General features: G+C 35.4%; 1 protein-coding gene across 7 annotated transcripts in view; it reads right to left on the bottom strand.

Moving 5' to 3' along the window:
* ablim1a (actin binding LIM protein 1a) overlaps window positions 1–23,958 on the bottom strand; it is a 50,379-nt gene that overhangs the window by 8,933 nt on the left and 17,488 nt on the right. For 4 of the 7 annotated variants that reach the window (XM_082153363.1, XM_082153359.1, XM_082153360.1 and 1 more), the window contains exons 2-15: window positions 20,541–20,675; window positions 14,979–15,162; window positions 14,760–14,872; window positions 13,475–13,601; window positions 13,293–13,386; window positions 9,797–9,884; window positions 7,589–7,647; window positions 5,757–5,834; window positions 4,676–4,831; window positions 3,200–3,244; window positions 2,666–2,692; window positions 2,396–2,522; window positions 1,639–1,722; window positions 1,259–1,306 (exon numbers count right to left, since the gene is read on the bottom strand). In XM_082153363.1, the coding sequence (XP_082009489.1) occupies window positions 1,259–1,306; window positions 1,639–1,722; window positions 2,396–2,522; window positions 2,666–2,692; window positions 3,200–3,244; window positions 4,676–4,831; window positions 5,757–5,834; window positions 7,589–7,647; window positions 9,797–9,884; window positions 13,293–13,386; window positions 13,475–13,601; window positions 14,760–14,872; window positions 14,979–15,162; window positions 20,541–20,675 (1,365 nt within the window). Of the gene's footprint in view, window positions 1–1,258; window positions 1,307–1,638; window positions 1,723–2,395; window positions 2,523–2,665; window positions 2,693–3,199; window positions 3,245–4,675; window positions 4,832–5,756; window positions 5,835–7,277; window positions 7,323–7,588; window positions 7,648–9,796; window positions 9,885–13,292; window positions 13,387–13,474; window positions 13,602–14,759; window positions 14,873–14,978; window positions 15,163–20,540; window positions 20,676–23,958 lie in introns of all 7 variants that reach the window. The other 3 variants (XM_082153361.1, XM_082153362.1, XM_082153365.1) reach the window with 2 other exon arrangements.

Here is a 23,958-nt window from a genome sequence, read left to right as displayed (position 1 = left end):
TGCTGTTTTAAATGTCATGCAGATGCTGAATAAGATTGTGTAAACTGACTTGAACAGTAAACAGAACAGCTAGTTGCTCCGCATGAGTGCTTTAATGCTTGCAATGATAGAACTGTCTAGCCATTTTACATAAGTAAAGTAATTAAGTAAAAATAGGCAAGCATTTTAAGAACTAGTTCACTCAGATGCAATCTTCACAATGCAATGCTTAAAAACCAGTCCAGGGGTGCACATTCCTCAGCGGGGAATTAAACATTGCCATTTTGCAGTGTTAAACTGGTAAGTCTTCATTCTATAAGTTACATCTTCTCATAACATTTTTTACCAATGAAAGTGTATTTTCCCTTGTGTGATATTTTCTACTTGAGCTTCAATAGCATTTCAATTTCAACATACAAAGAGTGCATATTACTTTAAATTTGTTAAATGTTCTACCTAAAGTTTCACTTTATCATTAGGTCTTTCTCAGATAATCTTTTTCTTATCTTCTCAAACTCCTCTTCAAAACTTTACAAATTAGCTCAGGAGTCTCGCTGAAAAAAAAAAAGGAGGATAGGAACATGGCTAGAAAATGATAATTAAGGCCATTTTAATATGAGTTAAAAGGTTTGGTGTTTGTGACGGGTATGTTTGTGACGGGTACCTTAAAGGGTTAGTTCACCCAAAAATGAAAATTCTGTCATTAATTACTCACCCTCATGTCGTTCCAAACCCGTAAGACCTTCATTCATCTTCGAAACACAAATTAAGATATTGATTTCGATGGCTCAGGGGAGGCTCCATTGACAGCTATTTAATGAACACTTTGAAGGCCCAGAAAGGTAGGAAAGACATGAACGTGCGTCGGAAATGTATTCTCGTCGCTTCATGATTAAGGTTGAACCACTGTTGTCACATGGACTATTTTAACGATGTCTTTCCTACCTTTCTGGGCCTTCAAAGTGTTAATTAAATATCTGTCAATGGAGCCCCCCCGGAGCCATCGATTTCAGCAAAAATATCTTCATTTGTGTTCCGAAGATGAACGAAGGTCTTACGGGTTTGGAACAACATGTTATGTTAATGACAGAATTTTCATTTTTGGGTGAACTATCCCTTTTAGATGGGGCTGTATGAGTCCATATTTCACAAATTGGTTGGGAAACACTGCTTTAGTAGTAGTATTATAAATCAATAGGCATGTGTCCCAATCTAATTTCCTATCATTCATCAATGTAACAGTTAATGTGTTGACCTCAAAGATTCTGAATGACTATACCATGCTGTTTGTAGATAGGGGGTTTTCTGTAGATGTTTACTCCTTGATCTGAAAGAAAGGAAAGAGTAAATATTTAAAATTGTAATTCTTGATATCAGAGTTACTGGGTTTTAAAAAGAATAAACAAAAGCAATGACACATACAAAATGCAACAACGATTAATAAACCAAATTAACATATGATATAAGATCTTCATATTTTCTGAACAAAAATGTGAGTGCTGTTAGCTTGTGCAGAATTTTCATTTCTAGTTGAACTGGCACTTTAAGACAGAGAGATAACCAGATATAGAAAATGTAATGAATTGTGAAAGTGTGCTTAAACACAGGGGCATGCTGGGATTGACACACAGAGGGCCGCTGGAAGAATCCCAACAGTACCTGGCAGGTGAAAATGTTTAGGGGTCAGAGGGAGAGGAGGGGTGCTGGACCCTGGGGAACTCCGACCACTGGACGGCTCAGTGCCTCCAATCAGAAACAGGGTCAGAGGTCAATAGGGAGAATAGCTCAAATTAGGGCTGGGCGAAATAGCTAAAAACAACATTCTTTAATAATCAATATTTAATGTGTATGTGTGTGTGTGTGTGTGTGTGTGTGTGTATATGTATATGTATATAGCCTCAATTTGACTCAAAATGTTTAATGAACAAAGTAAAACGCAGTATTTAAAAATAAATAATTAAGTTAAAAACTAAATGAAGGCATGTTTACACACTCTTTTTTAATAAATAAATATAAGAAAGATGATTTGATCATTTATATGCACAATATATACACTTATATATTATATGCACAAATGTAACAATGTCTAGTGATAAAAGACAACATTTACATACATATACACTAATGGTAAAAAGTTTGGAATAATAAAGATTGCTTTGTCCTTGTCTTTTTACTTTTTTAAATTCCCCAAATGTTTGAATAGTAGTGCATCACGGTTTCTACAAGTCCTAGTTATAGAGGGGATTTGGAAAGGTTTTCTCTATTCTAAAACTAAATTTGGACACTGAGGGGTGGGAGCTGTAAATTAGAAAGCTGTAAATAATCCATAAAATTAATTTTGATTTGATTAAATATTAAATTGAGTCTTATGAAGACAGCAGACTGATGGACACTCCAGACAGGGTTCATAGCTCACCGGGTCTGTGGAAGTGCTGTGGTGAGCGGGACATGGGTGTGTAACTGTGGCGGCTGTAAATGGGAGAGCCGATGGAGCCCTGACTCGTCGACCTGTGGAGGATACGTTCTCTCATGTCATAATAACCCTGAAAAAAACAAAACATGCAGGAAACAAACACTGTTAAAAAAAATGCCATTCTTACAATTGAAAATATATTCTCCACAATTTATTATGATGTAATCATTTTATTTTTGCCTGCATTCAAAATAAACTCAAAATCTGACTTACCTCAGCAGTCGGTGTGGGTGACCTGGTCTGAAACAACAGGGCAAAAAAAGAAATGCATACAATGAAACTTTTGTGAAGAAATTCACATTGTAACTGGGACACTATTAAAGCTATGGGGGAAAATCTTAAAAAAAATAAATAAACACCTGTCAGGAACAAGAATTTTATCCCAAAGTCAAAAGAAAGAAAAGAGAAATTATATTTTGCTTTAAGAAAATATCTATCTATCTATCTATCTATCTATCTATCTATCTATCTATCTATCTATCTATCTATCTATCTATCTATCTATCTATCTATCTATCTATCTATCTATCTATCTATCTATCTATCTATCTATCTATCTATCTATCTATCTATAAATCCATCCATACTAGTTTACAAAGTAAAGTAAATCATGGATGCACAGCAGAGAATTTGTGTGGCTTAGTGACTCTTGAGAACCCGTCTGAATCATTAAATCAGAAATGGGACAGCTAGTCCACATACAGTGTGCCATGAGAATGAGTGGAACAGGTCATGTGAATAACTTACTCTGTCGTCTGGCATGGGTGAACACTCTCTCCTGGAGCTCTGCAGCTGTCAACAGAGAGGTGTTGTGTTGGGATAATAAACTCCAGGTGAATGTCAAATAAAGGACTACTGTAAGTGACTTTTACACAAAAAATGTATTAGTCTGTGTTCATTACTGAACTCTGAGAGCTCTGTTTCAAACCCTAGTGAGCTGCATCACTATTTACTACCTACAAATGTACCTTCTTAGGCAGTATCCTATAATATCCTATTATAATTTCATCTGCTGAATGCCCTTTTACGTAGTGCTTTTGTTTTTGGGCTCTACAAGAATAGGTTTTCATGCCTTCATGCTTTTCATACTGCATATGCCTTGGGTGGGAATTATTTAAAAGAGGAATATTGTGACTTGTTCGTTCCCAGAAAAAAAAAAACACAAGACTCAGGGAGGCATTGAACCAAACCCATATTAAGTGTTTGCAGCCAAAAAGCTATTTTTTTGTTTCATCTGTCCATAGAACGTTTAAAAAGTAACTGACACTACTAGACCTTCAAACGGGACAGATGAAAACAAAAACAAATTGCTTTTTTGGCAGCAAACACTTAAGATGGGTTTGGTGCACATAGGGATAAAAAAGTACCCCATGTGTAAAATGAAATACTCTGCTGTCTCTTTAATGCTCTGGGCCTACTTTTCTGCTGGAGGTCCTGGACATCTTGTTCAGATACATGGCATCATGGATTCGATCAAATACCTACAGATAAAAAATCTAAACCTGATGGCCTGTGCTAGAAATCTTATAACAGGCCATGTTTGGATCTTCAAACAGGACAGTGATCCAAAAACAAACATCAAAATCAAGACAAAAATGGGTCACTGAGCACAAAACCAAGCATCTGCAATGGCCATCCCAGTCCCTGACCTGAACCCTATAGAAAATGAGTAGGCTGAACTGAAGAGAAGCAACACCAACAGGGGTCTGGGAATCTGAAGGATCTGGAGAGATTCAGTATGGAGGAATGGTCTCTGATCTCTTGTCAGGTGTTCTCCAAACTCATCAGGCATTATAGGAGAAAACTCAGAGCTGTTATCTTGGAAAAAGGAGGTTGCAAAAAGTATTTAATAAAAGGGGGCAAATAATTGTTCCCAACGTGTTGTGGAGAAAAACATTTATTTCATAATGTGATTTTCCCCACACTTTCAATTCTTTTACTTCAATGAAAGGTTAGATTTTTGCTTTTTTTTTCATAAAAAATCAAAAGGATTAACAATGCAGATTTATTTTTTACAGCCATCTTTGATCATATTTTCCAGGGGAGCAAATAATTCTGACCAGCACAGTGTGTGTATATATGCAATGCTGCTGTAATTTGCCTATGATTTTGCAGTTTGCCTTTTGAACCAGCCTTCTCATCAGGAGCATGTCACCTATGATGCTGTCTTGACAGAAAGGTCTCTATGGTTTGGAACAGAGCTTCTTTTTGACTTCTTTTTACCTCTCCCACACTCTCTCCCTCCTCTGACTCCTCCAGTGTGGTGGTGTAAAGTGGCTCATAGTGGATTAAATCTGGACGCTCAATGTCATAAATGGCTTTGACTTTGGGAATGGCTGCTAAATCCCTGTAATCAAGGATCTCATTGTCTACTTTTGCCTAGAGAGAAACACAAGCACACACAGGGAGTCACACACATATATGAATTTCTACATGACAGCAGTGGAAATATTAAATTCTACAAACAGCCTCTCCCAGGGCCAATCAAAGGCCAAAATTTGAGAATTTAAATAATAAAAAAAGAAACAATAAGCCATTAAGTTGTATGTTATAGTGATTTTATCAAGGTTATTGCTTTAATAAGTTAACTGTTATTTATATTTCAACACTGCTGTCAGAATTCACAATGACAGAAAAGAAAGCTATCTATCAGGACTTCTATTTTAACATCCATAAAACTACATGACAACTCAAATAAGCCAATTTATAATATTGTAAAGTCCAATAAAATGCACAATAATTATAGATATTTGTTGAGTAATCAGCATTAAAAGTACTTACTCTACCTCTTCAAAAGTTTGAGGTCGGTATATACTGTATTTTTAATGATTTTGAAAGAAGTCTCTTATGTTCACCCCGGCTGCATTTATTTGTTCAAAAATACAGTGAAACATTATTACAATATATATATATTAATATATGTTATATGTAATTTATTCCTGTGATGCAAAGCTGAATTTAAAAGTCTTCAGTGTCATATGATCCTTCAGAAATTATTCTAATATGCTGATTTGCTGCTCAAGAAACATTTCTAATTATTATCGATGTTGTGCTGCTTCATATTTTTGTGCATTTTCCCCCCCAGGATTATTTAATAAATAGAAAATACAAAAGAACAGCATTTATCTGAAATAAAACTCTTTTGTAACACAAGTTTTTACGGTCAATTTTGAGCTTTTGATGTAAAATAATTACTTTTGATATATATATTAGAAAAACTTTGGGGTAAAAAAATAAACTATGGTATGTATATATGATACATGCACATATATGAACTCACACAATGATGAACTAATGCACTTACATATATGGTGTGACCCGGTGAGCTAGGTATGCTTGAACCAGGTCTGGAACATATACTCTCGGTCGACGAGCGCATCGGCTGTGGAGCAAACCCCCCCCCAAAAAAAAAAAAAACTATATTCAACATAAGCTTTAAATAAAAACAACAGCAGAGAAAATTATAAAATAATAATTCATTTGCATCTAAACAGCTAACTAGAAGTTCATAATGATTAGTATGATCCATGATTACTCAATAAACTTCCCTTTAGCAGAAGATTTACCTATATTTGCTTTATTGCACATAAACTTGGCCTAATGTATTTTTTCTGACTTTGACTTACATTACATTACACATTAACACATTTTGTAACTGTTGCACATGGTTGTAAAGAGATACACTATAGTGTAGAGTAAAATATAGAAGGCCAATCAGGGTGCAGAAAGTCAGTCAGCTGATCAATGCTATGACTCACTTATTGTGAGACATAACCAACAAGCATCCACAACAAATCTGACATGAGTGCAACATAAATATATTATAAATGCATTTATCCAAATTCTTCAAATGTTCTAAGAAAACCCTTAACTAAAACTAAAACTTTGACCCTTAACTAAAACTTTTTTTTTTTAAACATTTATGTTAATTGAAATAAAGCTGAAATAAAATAAAATATAAATACTAGTTGAAAACATAAATGATTAATATAGCACTAAAATGATTAACTGGAAATAAATCAAAACTAAAACCAACTAAAACTGAAATAAATATCTAATAAACCTAAATAGCAATATTTAAAAATAAATTAATAAATGAATTAAAATAATTAATATAGCACTAAAATGATTAACTTGAAATAAATCAAAACTAAAACCAACTCTAACTAAAACTGAAATAAATATCTAATTAACCTAAATAGCAATATTTAAAATTAATAAATAAATTAAAATTAAAATGACAAAAGCACATAACAATATTACTAAAAGTTAAACTAAAACAACAAGTCGAGACCAGTGTGTTTTGACCTATATCTTATGAAGGCCAGAACTAAATGATGACAGAACCTTTAAAACAAACCTAAAACAAATGAAATCATTCATTTGCCGTCCACACAATGAATGTCAATGGCGATCTCATGTTTCCAATGGCGGGAAATGTAAGGGCATCTGATATTACTCAGCATACTGAAATGCAGCAAGCGTGATTACAGATGCCTGGCTTGATCTGAGGCCTATGTGGTAATACTGGAGCAATACAACAAGACCGAAGGAATGCGAGTCAGAGTTTCCTTAAGGTTACACCAAATATCCAACTTTTGACTTACTAATCGACTAAACAGAGTAACTGGGATGTTGATTACTGTCTGTTCTGTGGCATCAGCGTCTATGAGATGGAATAAACCAGATGTTAATGATGGTTTATGTCTAAAACAGAGCAGGCGGCTTGAGTGTACTGCCAGTGAGGAGCACTGCGATCCTCCACCTGCAGGGGGCAGCACATGGTCATGCGATGCCATGCCGCAGCTGACAGAGAGTACAGTACCTGCCTTTCTGTTTTGCTGAGTAGAGCTAGAGATGCAGGCAATAGCTGTGGAGGAAGACACAGGGGTTTGGTTGGACATCATACAAGATTCTGAATCACCTAGCCTATAGCGGGGTTCCCGGAACGATTGTTTGAGCGACATGTCTACTAGAGAACAGCCAGAAGGGGAAAGTACAACCTAAAAGCTAGCAATGAGATATTATCTGCTTACTTTCAGAAAAGAGTCAGCAGAGAAGAACACACAGACAACAACTATACAGGACAAACATGTAAATACCGGATACAAGCGTGACATGGAAAAAGGGCCGTACCCGCTGTCTCTCCTCGCCTCTAGTTGAATGTTTACAGCCTGGATGCCAAACTGTTGATCCTGCATAAACAATGAAACAGAAGGCAAAATAAACCAAAGACAACCAGGCTAAGAGGCCACATTTAGAGTGAAGTCATGTGACTTGGATAAATTATTGACAACGCATATAAAGAAGAATTAAAATTAATATGTACATGATTTTGAGGTGAGGTGACCATCTATTGGCCAACTACTCATTTTTTAAATGAACGATGATAATCTCAATTTTTAGAGCATGGTGGACATATATTACTTTTTTTTAAATAAGTTAATACTTTCATTAAATGTTTCAAATGTGACAAAGACACTTATAATGTCACAAAAGATTTCTATTTCAAATAAATGCATATCTTTTTAACTTTCTATTCATCAAAGAATAAAATAAACAAAAATATTAAGCTGAGCAACTTTTTCAACATCGATATTAATAATAATAATACATATTTCTTGAGCAGCAAATTTGCATTTTAGAATGATTTCTGAAGGATCATGTGACACTAAAGACTGGAGTAATGATGCTGAAAATTCAGATTTGCATCACATGAATAAATTATATTTTAAATATCTATAAAACAGAAAACTGTTATTTTGAATTGTAATAATATTTAATAATATTACTGTTTTTATTGTATTTTTGACCAAATAAATGAAGCCTTAGTGACAAGAGAAGATCAAAAATCAACCCCAAACTTTTAAAAGGTATTGCATTTTGTAGTGCATCATTATCTGCCACCATATACTATACATGATAAGACAATACAATATAAATAAAAAATACAGATATCAAACTAAAAATAACTATTTAGTCCCAAGAGGCATCCAAGTCCGATTTACCCCTCAAAATCAATGTGCTCAGCTACACTTTGTACACCAAAACAACATACTATTTTAATTTATCTGGCGTTATATTATTTTAAGTATAATTATAATAAATACATTTGGTTAAACATAGTCCAGCAATTAAGTAGCCTATCACATTGATGCTTCAAAAAGTTCATAAAGAGATTGTAAAACTAATCCATATGAATTGAGCAGCTTAGTCAAAAATTTCTGAAGAGCTTTATATGATGAACAGATTTAATTTAAGCTTTTATTCACATATAAACATTAATCAGCGAACATAAACAGAAGCTCAACCGAACCTGCTTGATGCGTGAGAATGAACCTCATTGGTTCTTGCTGAAGCTCAAACGTGATGCGTAACACGAGAATGAACCTCATTGGTTCTTGCTGATGCTCAAACGTGATGCGTAACACGAGAATGAACCTCATTGGTTCTTGCTGAAGCTCAAACGTGATGCGTGACACGAGAATTAACCTCATTGGTTCTCACACGTCAAGTGAACATGACGTGTGAACTGATGAATTTTTATATGTGAATAAAAGTCTAAATTAAATGTGTTTATCATATAAAGCGATCTTGTCTCTTCAGAAAATTTGGACTAAACCGCTCAATATGGATTCGTTTTACGATCTCTATGAACTTTTTGAAGCGTCAAAGTGTCAGTTGCGTAGCTGTCACTTAGATTTCACTTGATTTCCTCAAAAAAAATCTTCATTTGTGTTCCAAAGATGAACAAAAGTCCTACGGGTTTGGAATGACATGAGGGTGAGTAATTAATGACAGAATTTTAATTTTTGTATATGGTATAAAATAAAAAAAATAAAAACACAGATATCAAACTAAAAATAACTATTCCCAAGAGGGATACAAGTCCGATTTACCCTTCAAAATGTGCTCAGCTAAAATCAAAACAAAAGCATCATGGAAATGAAAACAAAAGCACCCTTAAATATTATTTTCTGAGAAATTAATTAAAATTAAGTGTGTTTTGCCGAAAACAAGAAAAAATATCTGCCAGTGGATTAAGAAAAATAATTAAGCTGTATTTCTTCTTACCCCACTGACAGATATTTTTTTGTTTTAACTCACTTAATTTTGAAGTAATAAAAAAACTTCATATCTTAATATATAAGTAATGTTGCTTCTCAAATAATGACAAAAATAATGAGGATGAACATAATTTTTTTACAGTGTAGTTGAACCAGACAAGTCAAATCATAAAAAAGAAACAGGGTTTTAACATACAATTTTACTGAATTGACAAAGGCTCCTCCTTTGCAGAACAAATACATATTATATGTGCTGTCTGTAAAGGCTCAGACTCACCTTGCAGGTACATCTCCTCTCCTTCTGTAAACATCTGGTTACACCTGCTACAGCGAGCACAGCTGGGGTGGTAGTGCTTGTCCCCTGCCTGTGGAGAAACACACATCACTATATCGATTCGCTTAAAGTTGAACTGTACTAACAACCATAAAGTCAGATAACTAAACAGACTGTTACAGAGAAACTGATGCTTTGCATGTGTATCATGTGAGACGACACACGTTTTATTCAAATGACCAGAACCAATGAGCTTATCAAATATAATACAGAAAGGTTCTGTGTTCTCTCTTTACAGTGCAGAAATCATCTCAAAACCTTTGAACTATATCCATACGCAAAAATCAGTCTTAAGAGAGACTTACTAAACGTGTAGTATTTTGTGATCTCAAACTACTCAAAGTCCTTCATATAGAGTGTGTTATACTCCAGAGCGGTGATGCACCAACACATCCCATTATAACAAACAGGAAAAGCTTAAAGTGTGAAAAGAAAAGGCAAGTGTCTCTCTAACAGCCAATCAGATTCAATTAGCCGGATGAGATTTCCTGTTGCAATCGTCTGCTGTGAGACTGTTGTGAAACTGTAGACGGTTATCTGTGAGAGATCGGATGTGTGTAACGTGCTTTTGTGCTGCAGGTCTGTGTCACAATCAGTGTCTTTGGGTGACACTTTAAATTGATGGACCCCTTTAGATATTCTGTTGAATATAAGGGTGTGTTCACACTTGCTTGGTTCGTTTGGTCCTGGTCCGCTTAGCGTTCAGATTGGCATTTTAACACCGAACCTGCACATGTTGTATGTGCGTAGCCTACATATGATGAAATTTTGACCAGCTGAGAACTCGTGAAGAGCTTATAACGCCAGGCGCCTCGGTCCGTTTGTTTGGCACACACCAAGGTTCAGCGTTCACACTTATTCAAATAAACCGTACTAACAGAGCAATTGCACCAGCAAACCTTCCAAGTGTGAACACACATTCTCATTAGAGTATTAGTAGAGTATCAGTAGACTGTCTGCTTAATATCTGCTAACTCTTTATTTTTATGCTCCCCAACAGACACTATGGGCCCTATTTTAACGATCTGAAACGCAAGTGTCAAGCGCAAAGCGCAAGTAACTTTGTGGGCGGGTCTTGGCGCTGTTGCTATTTTCCCGGCGGGATAAATGCCTCTTGCGCCCGGCGCAAATCTAAAATGGGTTGGTCTGAAGTAGCTTCATTATTCATAGGTGTGGTTTGGGCGTAACGTGAAATAAACCAATCAGAGCGACATCTCACATTCCCTTTAAGAGCAGGCGCGCTTGTTCTAAAGCGGATTCCTATTATAACGGCGGATTTGCCAGGAGCGGTTCACAGCCGAGGAGACCGACGTTCTCGTCAGGGACGTTTGGGATGGAGAAACACACCCAAATTAACTTCGGTTAAACAGGTGTATGATAATTTGGGTAAATGTGTAAGCTAGATGTATGCTTTTATGATAAATTGTCTATCTATCTATCTATCTATCTATCTATCTATCTATCTATCTATCTATCTATCTATCTATCTATCTATCTATCTATCTATCGTAATAATGTATGATTTGCAAAAATGATAACTGCTGCGTCTGTGTAGATGAGAGAATCAAAGTGCGCGTTGTGCACACGCTACATTGATTATGGCCAAGCATGCGCCCTTAAAATAGTATATGAATAACATGCGCAACGCGCCACTGACTTTAAACAATTTTTTCCTGGTTAGTGGCGCAATTGTTTTCTAAACGTGCAAAATAGCATGAAGGAACGTTTGCGCCGGAACACGCCTCCTCTTTGCGCTGAACCGCCCCCGGGAGCGCAAGTGTATTTCCTAACTTACCGACGTGAGTCGCTGTATGAATGATACATGCGTCGCTGTACAAAGTCAATTGCGCTGGGTGCAAGATAGGGCCCTATGACTTTAAGTAACTTTGTAAGAACATGTCAACTTATTCTAATATCACTAATCCTACTAATGGGGTGGTGGTGGCGCAATGGATAAGACACATGCCTTTGGTGTGAGAGACCCGGGTTCGAATCCACTGTGAGACACCAATGTGTCACTGAGCAAGACACTTAACCCCTAGTTGCTCCAGAGGCGTGCGACCTCTGACATATATAGCAATTGTAAGTCGCTTTGGATAAAAGCGTCAGCTAAATGAATAAATGTAAATGTAAATGTATTTGACATGTAAGGTGCCACGTTACTTCTAGTCGACTATAACAGTCTAAAGGCGAACATCAAAATAAAGTGTAACCATCTTTTGTTGTGGGACATGCAAATGTGTGCTGTGATAAATATACTGTTCATGTTGCGTAAGATCTAAAAGAGTGAAACTCAAATGGTGGGTTAGGACACCAAAATGGGTCACAGGTCTGCTCTAAAAAACATTTAAAAGAAAATATGACCCAGACTATTGCAGCACAGATACGGTTTGTGCTGATCAGAAAGTGTTTCACGCAGGGAATTATTGGCTGATGACTGTATGAAACAACTGAATACAACAAACAAAACAATTCTAGCACTGTGTTGGTTTGCCTGTTTGATGAACGCAATATTCTTTCCTGTGTTGACATCTTTCCTGTTCAAACAGGAAGTTGGACATATTCTGAGGGCGTTATTTGCTTAAGATTTTACTGTTGAAGCATTTAATCGGTGGTAGGTGGTTATAATCAACAGGACATTCTCATTCTAGAGGACATTTTATTGAAGAAAAATTGTATATGTCTCTACAAAGAAGATGTGGCATTAATATTTTTGGTGTATTTTCTTGGAATAGAAAGACTGTTAGTTTTAAATGTGAATATCTGTGAATTTTGTTATAAATCACCTCAAAGACAGTATTCTTTTAAGTATTATTTATATACTATTATAGTATATATTTAATATTTTGAATCAGCTTTTATATTTTCAGTTTTTATTTGAATTTTAGTTTTAGCAATTTTGCTATGTGCTTTTGTCATTTTTATTAGTTTTTTATTGATTTTAAATAATTATATACAGTTTTAATTATTTTTACCCCAGATAGTTTTAGTAATTTTAGTACTTTAACTTTAGTACTTCAAGGTAACATTTCAAATTTTCTTTTAAGTTATATTTTAGCTTTATTACACATTTTTTTGTTAACAATAACAACATTGCTCAAATTATTTCAAAGGGTCAGTTTTTTACCAGTCCAGAACTTCAAAACTGAGTCTGTGTGTGTGGTTCGGGTATCCCTATGTTGTGAGGACATGGATACTACAAGGATAGTAAGGATAGTAATGCCAGAAATATTTGATCTTGTGGGGATATTTTTTGGTCCCCAAGAGAAAAACAATAAGTAATGAATGAATCAAACGTAATGATGTTTTTTGAAAATATAAAAATGCAGAATGTTTTCTGCGATGGGTAGGTTTAAGGGTAGGTATGGAACATGGAACATAAACATGGAAACCCAACGTGTGTGCGTGTGTGTGTGTGTGTGTGTGTGTGTTTTCGTACCTCCAGGACTTTCCCTGTGATGAACTGCTGACACGCCTCACATTGCACTCCAAACTGAACCTGATAATCTTGCTCACAGTAGGGGGCGCCGTCTCTGTGCACATACAGAGAACCAACCAATGCATGCAGTCACCCAACATTTTGGATGGATTGGATGGATTTTGTGTATGAATGTGTCTTACTTGCTGATGTATTCTCCAGTCAATACTTTTGCACAGGCTTTACATTTAAAACAGCCCAAATGCCACTGATTCTCGAGAGCCAACAGAGCCTGACCATTCTTAATATCTCTGCCACAGCCTGCACAACCTGAAACACAAACACAAGAAAAACTGATTTGCCAAAATATATATATATATATATATATATATATATATATATATATATACAATTTTTTTTTACTAGCTCGGGCCATTATTTTTGTGCCAAAATATTTTCTTGATCTTGATCACCATGTTGTGAATCAGCATTTTCTAAACACACATTTATACGTCTGCTATTGTTTTCTTCTTCACATTTTACTTTTTACTTTATAAATAAAAGAAGATATTTGGCTTTAGTAGCCAAGCTTATAGACTTAAGAGAAAATAACAGTTAATTATTGATCATAGTAGGTGGATCCTGGCCAAAAAGCCCCCAAACACTCAGAATCAGGGAACAAGGATAGATGGAGGGTCTGAATAATTTACTGTTTCACGTGTAAATTCATGTCAGTGCATCTCTAAGTGTTTTTACAATCACTTCCTTTCCCATTAAAGTTATAGGCTACTGTTGTGTGGATGCAATGTCTCTGTGTGGCAGTTTGAACTCTTACTATAGTTCATTTACACTGATGGTATTTTTAATTCTTTCATAAGTTTAAATGTTTGACCATTAAGGAAGTTGTGATTAAATAAGCTGCTTTATAAAGTTTATGCAAGTTACATAATAAGAATTAAGATTTTCCCCATTATTCTCTATGGTAATTTACAGATTTTTACGTATTTTTACTTAAATGTAGCAGAATGCTGGAATAAATTAATTAAAAAAGAATGCCAAAATTCAAGATAACATAACAAATACTACCAATAATATATAATTTCCCCCTCCACATTGCACAAATGGGATTGAGTGGAGTGTCTATTTACACTAAGTGCAAAGAGCCTGCCTTATCAGCAGAGGCTATTTACACTAACTCCGCCTACTGACATCTGATTGGACCAGACAAAATAACGGACAATCAAATGATTGTCAAGAGCATCAATAGTGTAAGGATAAGGCGCATAAAAAAAAAAAGTGTCTAACGCGTGTTTAACAATAAAGTGTTTATCGGTTAGTGTAAATAGCCGCTGCCTAAATAATTTGACTTCAAATGTGTTTAGGTCTCATGAAAAATAATTTTGGGTTGAAAAATGTGCCTGGCATGTTCTTGACTGGTTTTGTGTCATTGACTCATATGGATGCTGTAGCTTCAGGTCCTGCACTCACTGCTGGGTCCGACGACGTCTTTGGTGTGTCCTGGAGACATGGGCTCTGCACAGTACTGACACAGACAGTCCTTGCCATTGAATGTCACTCTGTCTCCAGCAGGAAATGGTCTCCTGTAGGTCACGAAATATACGATCAGTGTTGGGCTTACCATAAACCACAATGTCAGTGACTGTATATAATGTCTAGTGTGTGAGTGGCTTTTTCTTCGGCTCTTACTTGCAGATTGTGCACACAAAGCATGCTGGGTGATAGGTCTTTCCGAGCGCGGTCACCACCTCCCCCTCCACGAACTCTCCACAGATGTTACAGCGGGTGCCGTGGATGCGCTGGTAGTCCACAGTGCACAGATAATCTCCATTCTTCATGAAGAATCCTCCCTGAGCCAGATCGCAGCCACATACTACAGAAAAACACACACACAACCGTTTAAATGATGGTTTTTAGAATCAAATTATTATGGTGTGTAATATACATGCATGTACAGGACTGAGATGGAATGGCAGTGTGTGTGTGTGTGTGTGTGTGTGTGTGTGTGTGTGTGTGTGTGTGTGTGTGTGTGTATATATATATATTCTATTTAAAATATGCTGTTCTATCAAACTTTCTATTTATTAAAGAATCCTGAAAAAATGTTAGCATGGTATAAGAAAATATAACTGTTTTCAACACTAAAAATAATAATACATTTTTCTTGAGCAGTAAATCAGCAATTAGAATGATTTCTGAAGGATCTTGTGACACTGAAGACTGGAGTAATGATGCTGGAAATTGATGTCATCACAGGATATATAAATATATATATATATATTTTTTTTTTGGAACAATAGTTGGTGAGTGAAATTTTTAGGTTGAACCTTGATTTTTTCAAGGGTTATAATGGCTTCTTTGTGATACATTTCTCTTCTTGTAACATGATGAGCATGATTGGCGCACTAGGAATAGAAGTGTAAAAATAAACCTCAGTGGAGGACAATTGCCAAACCATGATCTTGAGAAAACACAATAGTCAGACACCTTGAAATGTCTAATCTGAACCAACAGGCTTCTCTGAAACACATTTAGAGCTCATTGTGTTTCATTTTAAGCTCTTAAGAGCTCCTTCAGCCACTTTCTGTTTTGGAGTCTTATTGTCCAAACCATCTTTCATGGCTTTCCGCACCTCATCCTGGGTTCCCGCGGGGTGAACCGAGGCCCTGACTAATGCAGGATGTGCGATTTACTGAGAGAATAAATGAGTGGAAGTATAATAGATGTGTACAATGTGTACGTAGTGCACAGTAAGGCTCCGCAGTGATGTTATGTAACAGACTTCAGTGATTCTCACAGCCTTCTTCACGATCCGCTCCGATAAAATGAGTTTATGCACTGAGAAACTTCTGCAGGGGCCGTATGAGGACAACGCCACCCTACGCTAGTCTCATGGACAAAGCCAGAGAAATTTTCATTATAAATATGCAAATTGCATGTGTTCTATTAGTAATGAAAAATATTCATTTTTAGGGTTAGGGTTAGGGTTAACCCTAACCCTTAACATGTAAAACGGTGCAAAAAAGTACACATTTATTTAAAAAAAAATATATATTCATCCCAATATCCTTAAATTAAGCTGCAGCTCAACAACACAACCAATATCAATCAATGGGGAATAAGCAATATTACCGCGTCTGCTTTGAAAATGTGGAAATCAGCACTGAATCATTTGATCTGATGAATAAATGAATAAATAATGGACTTGGCAACAACGTCCTTTGACACATTTCCTACAATCTGACTTTCATCTCTGGACGACCCAGACACAAAAGAATTCATTAACTCTCATTCAATGTGATGAGCTGAGCTCTCTATGTAGTATTAGGCATCTTCTGTTTGATAAATTTGAGAGATTACCCTCGGGTCGAAGATTTAGGATGCCAGCAATTTTTTTCATTTGGGTGTTTTTCATGTTTTTATTTTTTTAATTTTATATTTATGTATATTGTTGGTCTATGTATGTACGCATGTTGAAACACAAGCAACAAAATTTCCCCAAGGGGATAATAAAGCAATCAATTCAATTAAATGTTTTAGCATTAAAATGACATGTCAAGTCAAGTCAAGTCAAGTTTATTTGTATAGCGCTTTTCACAATACAGATTGTATCAAAGCAGCTTCACAGTATTAAATTAAAATAATACAACAAAGTTTGTTTCAAGAGGAATTTATTGATTGATAAAATTAAATTAAATATCCCCAAAATATCCCCAACTGAGCAAGCCAAAGGCAACAGTGGCAAGGAACCGAAAAACTCCATCAAGTGACCTAATGGTGTCCTAAAACTCCATCAGGTGACCTAATGGAGAAAAAAAAAAAACCTTGGGAGAACCCAGGCTCAGTCGGGGGCCAGTTCTCCTCTGGCATTTATGAGCTAGAGGCCGGATTGTAGTTTGAACTGTAGGATTATATGAATGCCTGGCTGAAGAGATGCGACTTTAATCTAGTTTTAAACTGGGAGAGCGACATGTGTTTACATGCATTTAAGAAGTAGGCCTATAAGAACGATTATCAAGAAATTAGCTAAATATAAACACCAAAAAATAGATATGCAATTGGAAAACTCCAAAACTTTGAATGCATGAACTTAACTTTCTGTGATTTTATTTATTATTTATTTATAAGTTAAAAATGCCCTAAAATGTACATTTTATTTTTCAAAAACCACTTTTTAAATATATGTTGGTCTTATTGTTGTGTGCAGGTTGCCTATAAATGAAGAATATAACGATCTAGTTGTCTGTATGCTGCTCTGGACTGATTATAGTTTAGATAAACTGATTATTATTACACAGATTTACAGTAAGAATGACATAATCCCTGCAGGTTGGTGAACACAAAGTAGATGATTAGCTCTTAAACTGAATTATCTGCCCAGATCACTACAGGTCATGTGCAAATTCAATTCAAATATCTGTGAGGTTCGATCCAAAGTCGTCCGAAAAGAGTTTAATCTCTCGTGTTCATTATCACCTTTCATATTTAAAATTCATAATCTGTAAAACCACTAGTCTAAAAGAGTATTTCTCATAGAGTCTCTGTCTGTGATTAATTAAGAAGTCAGTGAAGTCAGAGAATGACATGAACTCAGAATGACATGAACTCAGATATTAAATATTAAAAACATATTTGAGATGTTTCTACGGTTGATGATGAGGGAATTTGTGCTCAACTGAAAACAATACGTGAAATTATGCAATTATGGAAAAGTAACATACAAGTAATGCTACTTTTTAAGTGAAACAATTAGTATTTAATAATGTTAATGTTAATAATTGTAATATTTTTTAAAGTATTCCCCAACCAATATTGCCAACTGCTTCATGGTAACAGAAATAAAGCATTTAATAAATTAAAAATAATATTTCATTGTTCCATCATGTTGACGTTCTGCTGTTTATGTGCTTGAACTTGGAATATGCTTTTCAATGGAAACACTATCAATGCCAAAATGAATCTGCACTGGTCAAGTAGTACAAGTCAGAGCTGTTCGTCTAGTTTTGTAGAATTTATTTATTCATTAAAAATAATCTATGAGTTGGAACAGAAAAAAAACAGCTGCCAACACCTGTCCAGCATACAACATTTGGTCACACTTTAGATAAGGGTCCAATTCTCACTATTAACTATGACTTTTGACTCAATAAACTCCTAATTACTGCTTATTAATAGTTAGTAAGGTAGTTTTTGTAGTGTTTAAGTTTAGGCATAGGGTAGGATTAAGGGATGTAGAATATAGTCATACAGAATAAGGCATTAATATGTGCTTTATAAGTACTAATAAACAGCCAATATCCTAGTAATATGCATGTTAATAAACAACTAGTTAATAGTGAGAATTGGGCCCTAAACTAGTGTTACCCAACATTTATATCACGTTTTGGTCACTACATACTTCCATTTGTGTTATTTCATAGATTTTATGACTATTTTTCTGAACTGTGAAAAATAATAATTCTAAAGAATAAGTATGTCCAAATCTTTGACTGGAAGTGTATATAGGGACAAGGCTACTTCCATGAATGAATCCCCCAAATTGTCATGTGCTACATACTTCATGTCACTGTCACTTAGATTCACACTGCATTCACACAGCAGATCTGATATCATCACAATGCTGATTTGTCTAACTGAAGTGGTACAGCAGGACAGAGAGAAAGTCTCTGGGTTAATTGGATCAAAGCTGAGCTCAGTCATGACAGGATTTACTCCGTAATGTAGGACTCTATTATATCCAGGTCTGCATCAAGTGCTACTGACAAAATAGTCCACATAATCTTGAGTGTTTTGCTAAAAGCTGATAGATTTGGTGGGCTTTTTAAACAATGGCCCTGAAGTGACATGGTAAATCTGGATATGTTGGTATAAGTTCAGCAGTGAGAGAATTAGAAAAGGCAGTCTGGGGCTCTGAGCATCACCTAATGGTCTCAAAAGAAACTTTGAATGCAACAAATCTCTGAAAAAAGGCTTATATTACCCAATACCCGTAGTCTATAACGGAATATATCAAACCAAGTTCACAAAAAGTATTTATTAAATATATTTTTTTATATCATATTTTTTTAAAGGTTAACATTTATAAATAGAGCATGGCATACCCCAGGACACTACTGAAATCTCTGAAAATTTCATGTTAACTACTGCCATTTCAACAGTGACCAACTGTTGTTGCTGACCTCACCTGTCCCTATAGAGTTAATGCTATTTAGACTACACACACACGTGGGTAGAGTTTATTCTTAAGACTTAGACTCTGAAAAACACATGCTAAATAGGTCAAGCCGGAACTCATCTATAACACCCTTAACAATTACTCAGTGATCCTGAATTCTGACTGGAGAGGTGAGTCATAGAAGACTCACACAAGAGGTGATTTATAGGAAACATTCAGCAAACCAGAACGGCAGCGAGAGGATTTGACTATTAATATGCAACCAAAAGCTCGAAACCTGTCAAAATGTTTCTACCATTGAGATTTTCTGCATTGTGACATTATTTTCATGACAGTTAAGCACATTTCCCCCATATAGCACATATACTGTATATACTGTATGTATAATATGTATGTATGAATTTATTATGCCCCATTTACGCCAGGTATTAATGCGTTTTGGTTGATCGGATCACAAGTAGACGAGGGAGACTCGTCGACCAAAATGTATCTTTACTCTTTCCCTGCCATTGATGGAAATTTGCATTATTTATGAGACAGCAGTTCCCTGCCATTGATGGAAATTGTTTTCACTGTTATACTGTAGGGGGCGCTATGACAACTTATGAAAGAATACTGAATCTCCGGATCAAAAGACATGTGAAGAAGAAGCAGAAACATGCGATTATGTAAAAGTAAAAGCAAGTTATGTAAAATAATGCGATCATCAACATTAAACAGCATCAAATCAAAACTGCCTAATGTTACCGAATGAAATGTCGACCCAGGACGAGGTTTAGGACTGAGATGTCCTAAACCTCGTGGCGTGTTTTTAGATTTATCGGGTTTTTTTTTTATTTGCTCTCAGTTCAAAAGCTGAACTAAACAGACAACAGTAAAAGCACAGTATACACCTCTCCTTTTCCACAGACTAATAGATTATATCTCTGAATATTGCATACATATCATAATTCGAATGTACAGTAGACATCTATTCCTGATTCAGAACTGGTCTTCATGGCACTGAATGTCTTGTATGTAACAGATAATATCATGGTTTGTATATGTGCATAAGTGACACTGATTCACTCACTCACCTTTGCACGTGAAGCACTTGATGTGGAAGTGTTTGGCCTGCACTCGTAACACCTCTCCCTTGCACACCTCTCCACATTTAGCACAGCGTATCAGAGGCTTCTCCGTCTGGTGGTGAGATTCCTGTGTATGCGCCACTGCATAAAAAAAATAAAAATAAAAATATTTTCATGGTCTGTAACAGTAACAGACAGTGCAAGTACATGTGTAATATGAGCTTCTGCATGCAAAATACATTTAATTCTACTATTCTGTTCAGTAACACAGTCCATTATGGTGACACATTGCTTTTCATTTCATTACAAAATCAAGCTTAAGTACACTGCCTTTCACAATTATGGGATTAGTAAATATTCCATTCATCAAGGATGCATTAAATTGATTAAAGGTGACAGTAAAGACATTTATAATGTAACAAAAAGATTCTATTTTAAAATAATGCTGACATTTCTATTCATCAAAAAATCCTGGAAAAAAGGTCACAGTTTCCACAAAAATATGAAGCAGCAAAACTGTTTTCAACATTGATAATAATCAGAAATGTTTTTTGGGCAGCAAATCATCATTATTAGTATGATTTCTGAAGGATCATGTGACACTAAAGACTGGAGTAATGATGCAGAAAAATCAGCTTCGCCTCACAGGAATTAATTACATTTTAAAATATATTCAAATAGAAAACAGTTATTTTAAATTGTAATAATATTTCACAATATTACTGTTTTTACTGTATTTTTTATCAAATACATGCAGCCTTGGTGAGCAAAAGTACCTTCTTTCAAAAACACGAATAAATCTTACTGACCCCAAACTTTTGAACGGTAGTGTACATCAAAAAACAACGATCACTGCACCTTAAAGTCATCATGAAATGGCATATTAAAAAGGATATTCAGCAAGAAATCAAATTGCAATCAGTGCCGAAATGTGAAAGTCAGACTGTATAGATGCACGTCTCTAGTTCGTTTAGTATTCGTACAGCAGATCATGTACTTTAAAATATCCCTTATAAAAACATCAGCACCTCACCTCAGATGTCCTCGAAACCTGATTATCAATTCAGCACTGAGCAATACGAGCATTTATCATTCCTTTAGAAACACACAAAGCTTTTACTATTATTGATCTGCATTTGTTTTCCATTAATCTTGCATTAGTTTTGAGCTTCACTTTATCCAAAACATCCTCTACGATTGTGAGTGTTTATAAAATGTGACAGCGGCGGCTTTAAAGGAATAGATCATGCAAAACAATATAGAATCTTTCATTATTTACTCACCCTCATGTCATTTTAAACACATTTGAACTGTGATCCATCCATCCATCCATCCATCCATATATATGACCCTGGACCACAAAACTAGTCACAAGTCGCACAAGTATATTTGTGGCAATAGCCAACAATACATTGTATGAGTCAAAATTGTCGATTTTTATTTTATGCCAAAAATCATTAGGATATTAGGTAAAGATCATGTTTCCATGAAGATATTTAGTAAATTTCCTTCTGTAAATATATCAAAGTTATTTTTGTGAGTGGATGCAGCAACATCAAAGACTTCATTTGGACAACTTTAAAGGGCACCTATTATGCAAAATTCACTTTTACATGGTGTTTGAACATAAATGTGTCTTGGCAGTGTGTGAGCAAATCCACCCTAGAATGATAAAAATCCACCCAGTAGTTTTTTTACTATCTCAATAAATCACAAGCACTGTCTCAGAACGCCCTGTTCTAGATTTCCCTCACTGTGACGTAGAAATGCGCTAAGCCCCACCGACGCGGTTTGATTGACAGTCTGGGTTTGGCATAGACCCCGCCCTCTGTGATCTGCATCCTCCATTGTTTCAACGACAGCCGGTGTGTAATGTCTCATAAGAAGTGTAACTTAGGTGTTCTGTTGTGGAATTTAAGAATGGACATAGTAGTCTTCACTGACATCAGAGCCACTGAAAACGCAGCGGATGGATTTTATTTATGAAGAATCGGCGCCACTTAAACTTCCTTCATTTTCTGACTGACTGTTTAGTGAACGAGGGTCAAAGTTAATCAAGTGTGGATCATTGCCTACAGTTATCTATCTATCTATGAAGAGTTCAGATGCAAAAGCCTCTAAGTGCCATCTGAAATTTTCTTCTAGAATGATCATTTTTATAAAACTTGTATATTTAGGTTCAGTAATTTCACTTAAATGACAATTAATAAGTAATTTGCGTTGCCATTTAAGTGAAATTATTGAAATTAAATATACGAGCTTGATAACAATGATCATTGTAGAAGAAAATTTCAGATGGCACTTAGAGGCTTTTGCATCTGAACTCTTATATATATGTATATATATATATATATATATATATATATATATATATATATATATATATATATATATATATATATATATATATATATATATATATACATTTATACCCACAAAACAGAATGTGAGCCAAGTAGTATGTCTGAATACAGTATTCATAAAACAGGTGAAAAGTCCCTGGATGACCTAATACTTCGAATAATGATTTAAATAAACAATTTGGATGATCTGTTTCTTTAAATTCATGATGAAACAAAAGCAGCTTTTTCTTTTGTATTGTGACAGATCTGAATGTGAGCTTGCAGTCGATTGTAAGAAAGGGACGGGGTTTGCAAATGACTGTATACGTCATCAGAAAGAATTATTTTGTCATTATGTCAAATTATGACATATTGATGAAAAATCACCAGGTAAAAACCATGACGGATGGATGAGTTGTTCACAATAAGATCAGCAACATGCATTTTGAAAACAGATATGAATTTTCATTTCATACTGACGAAGACTTTTTTTTTTTTTGCCAGCAGTTCTGCAGCTGCAAATGAAGAATATCATATCAAGCAGTGCACCCAAAAACCTTCTCAAAATCTCTGAATTAAGGAAGCATCTCTTAAGATTCCAACCCGTCATTCCCTCTCTCCACGGTGTCTACACTAATCCAGAAGGAGCGACTCATTCTGTCTGGAAGTGTTGAAGATCAAACACAGACAGTCCCTGCACTATTGAATCAGCATCACAGGGAAGGGCTGGGTGTGTGTGCATGCGTGTTGGATTGTACGAGTCTCGAGGGACATTCATTTCGCAGACGTAGACTTTTTTCATACATATTTATGCGTCGACTCTCTTCCCCTGCCCCCTTTCCAAACCCTCTTCACCCTCACGTCCCAGGCTAAACAAAGCACTGGAAAGTGGGATCAGAGCCGTATCTCTCACTGCCAGAGCTGAAGCATCATTATCCATTATAAATATATTCAGCATATCAGTGAAGGTACATTTAAAAACATTAAAAAGTGGAAGAAGGACAGTGAAATAAAATGTAAATGAAATGTTTCCTCGCTTTTATATGATGAAAAATGACTTCATACATGGATAGTTCACCCAA

Source organism: Leuciscus leuciscus (assembly GCF_965113295.1).
Source record: "Leuciscus leuciscus genome assembly, chromosome: 22".
NCBI lineage: Eukaryota > Metazoa > Chordata > Actinopteri > Cypriniformes > Leuciscidae > Leuciscus > Leuciscus leuciscus.
This window is presented reverse-complemented; position numbering and strand designations above follow the sequence as displayed.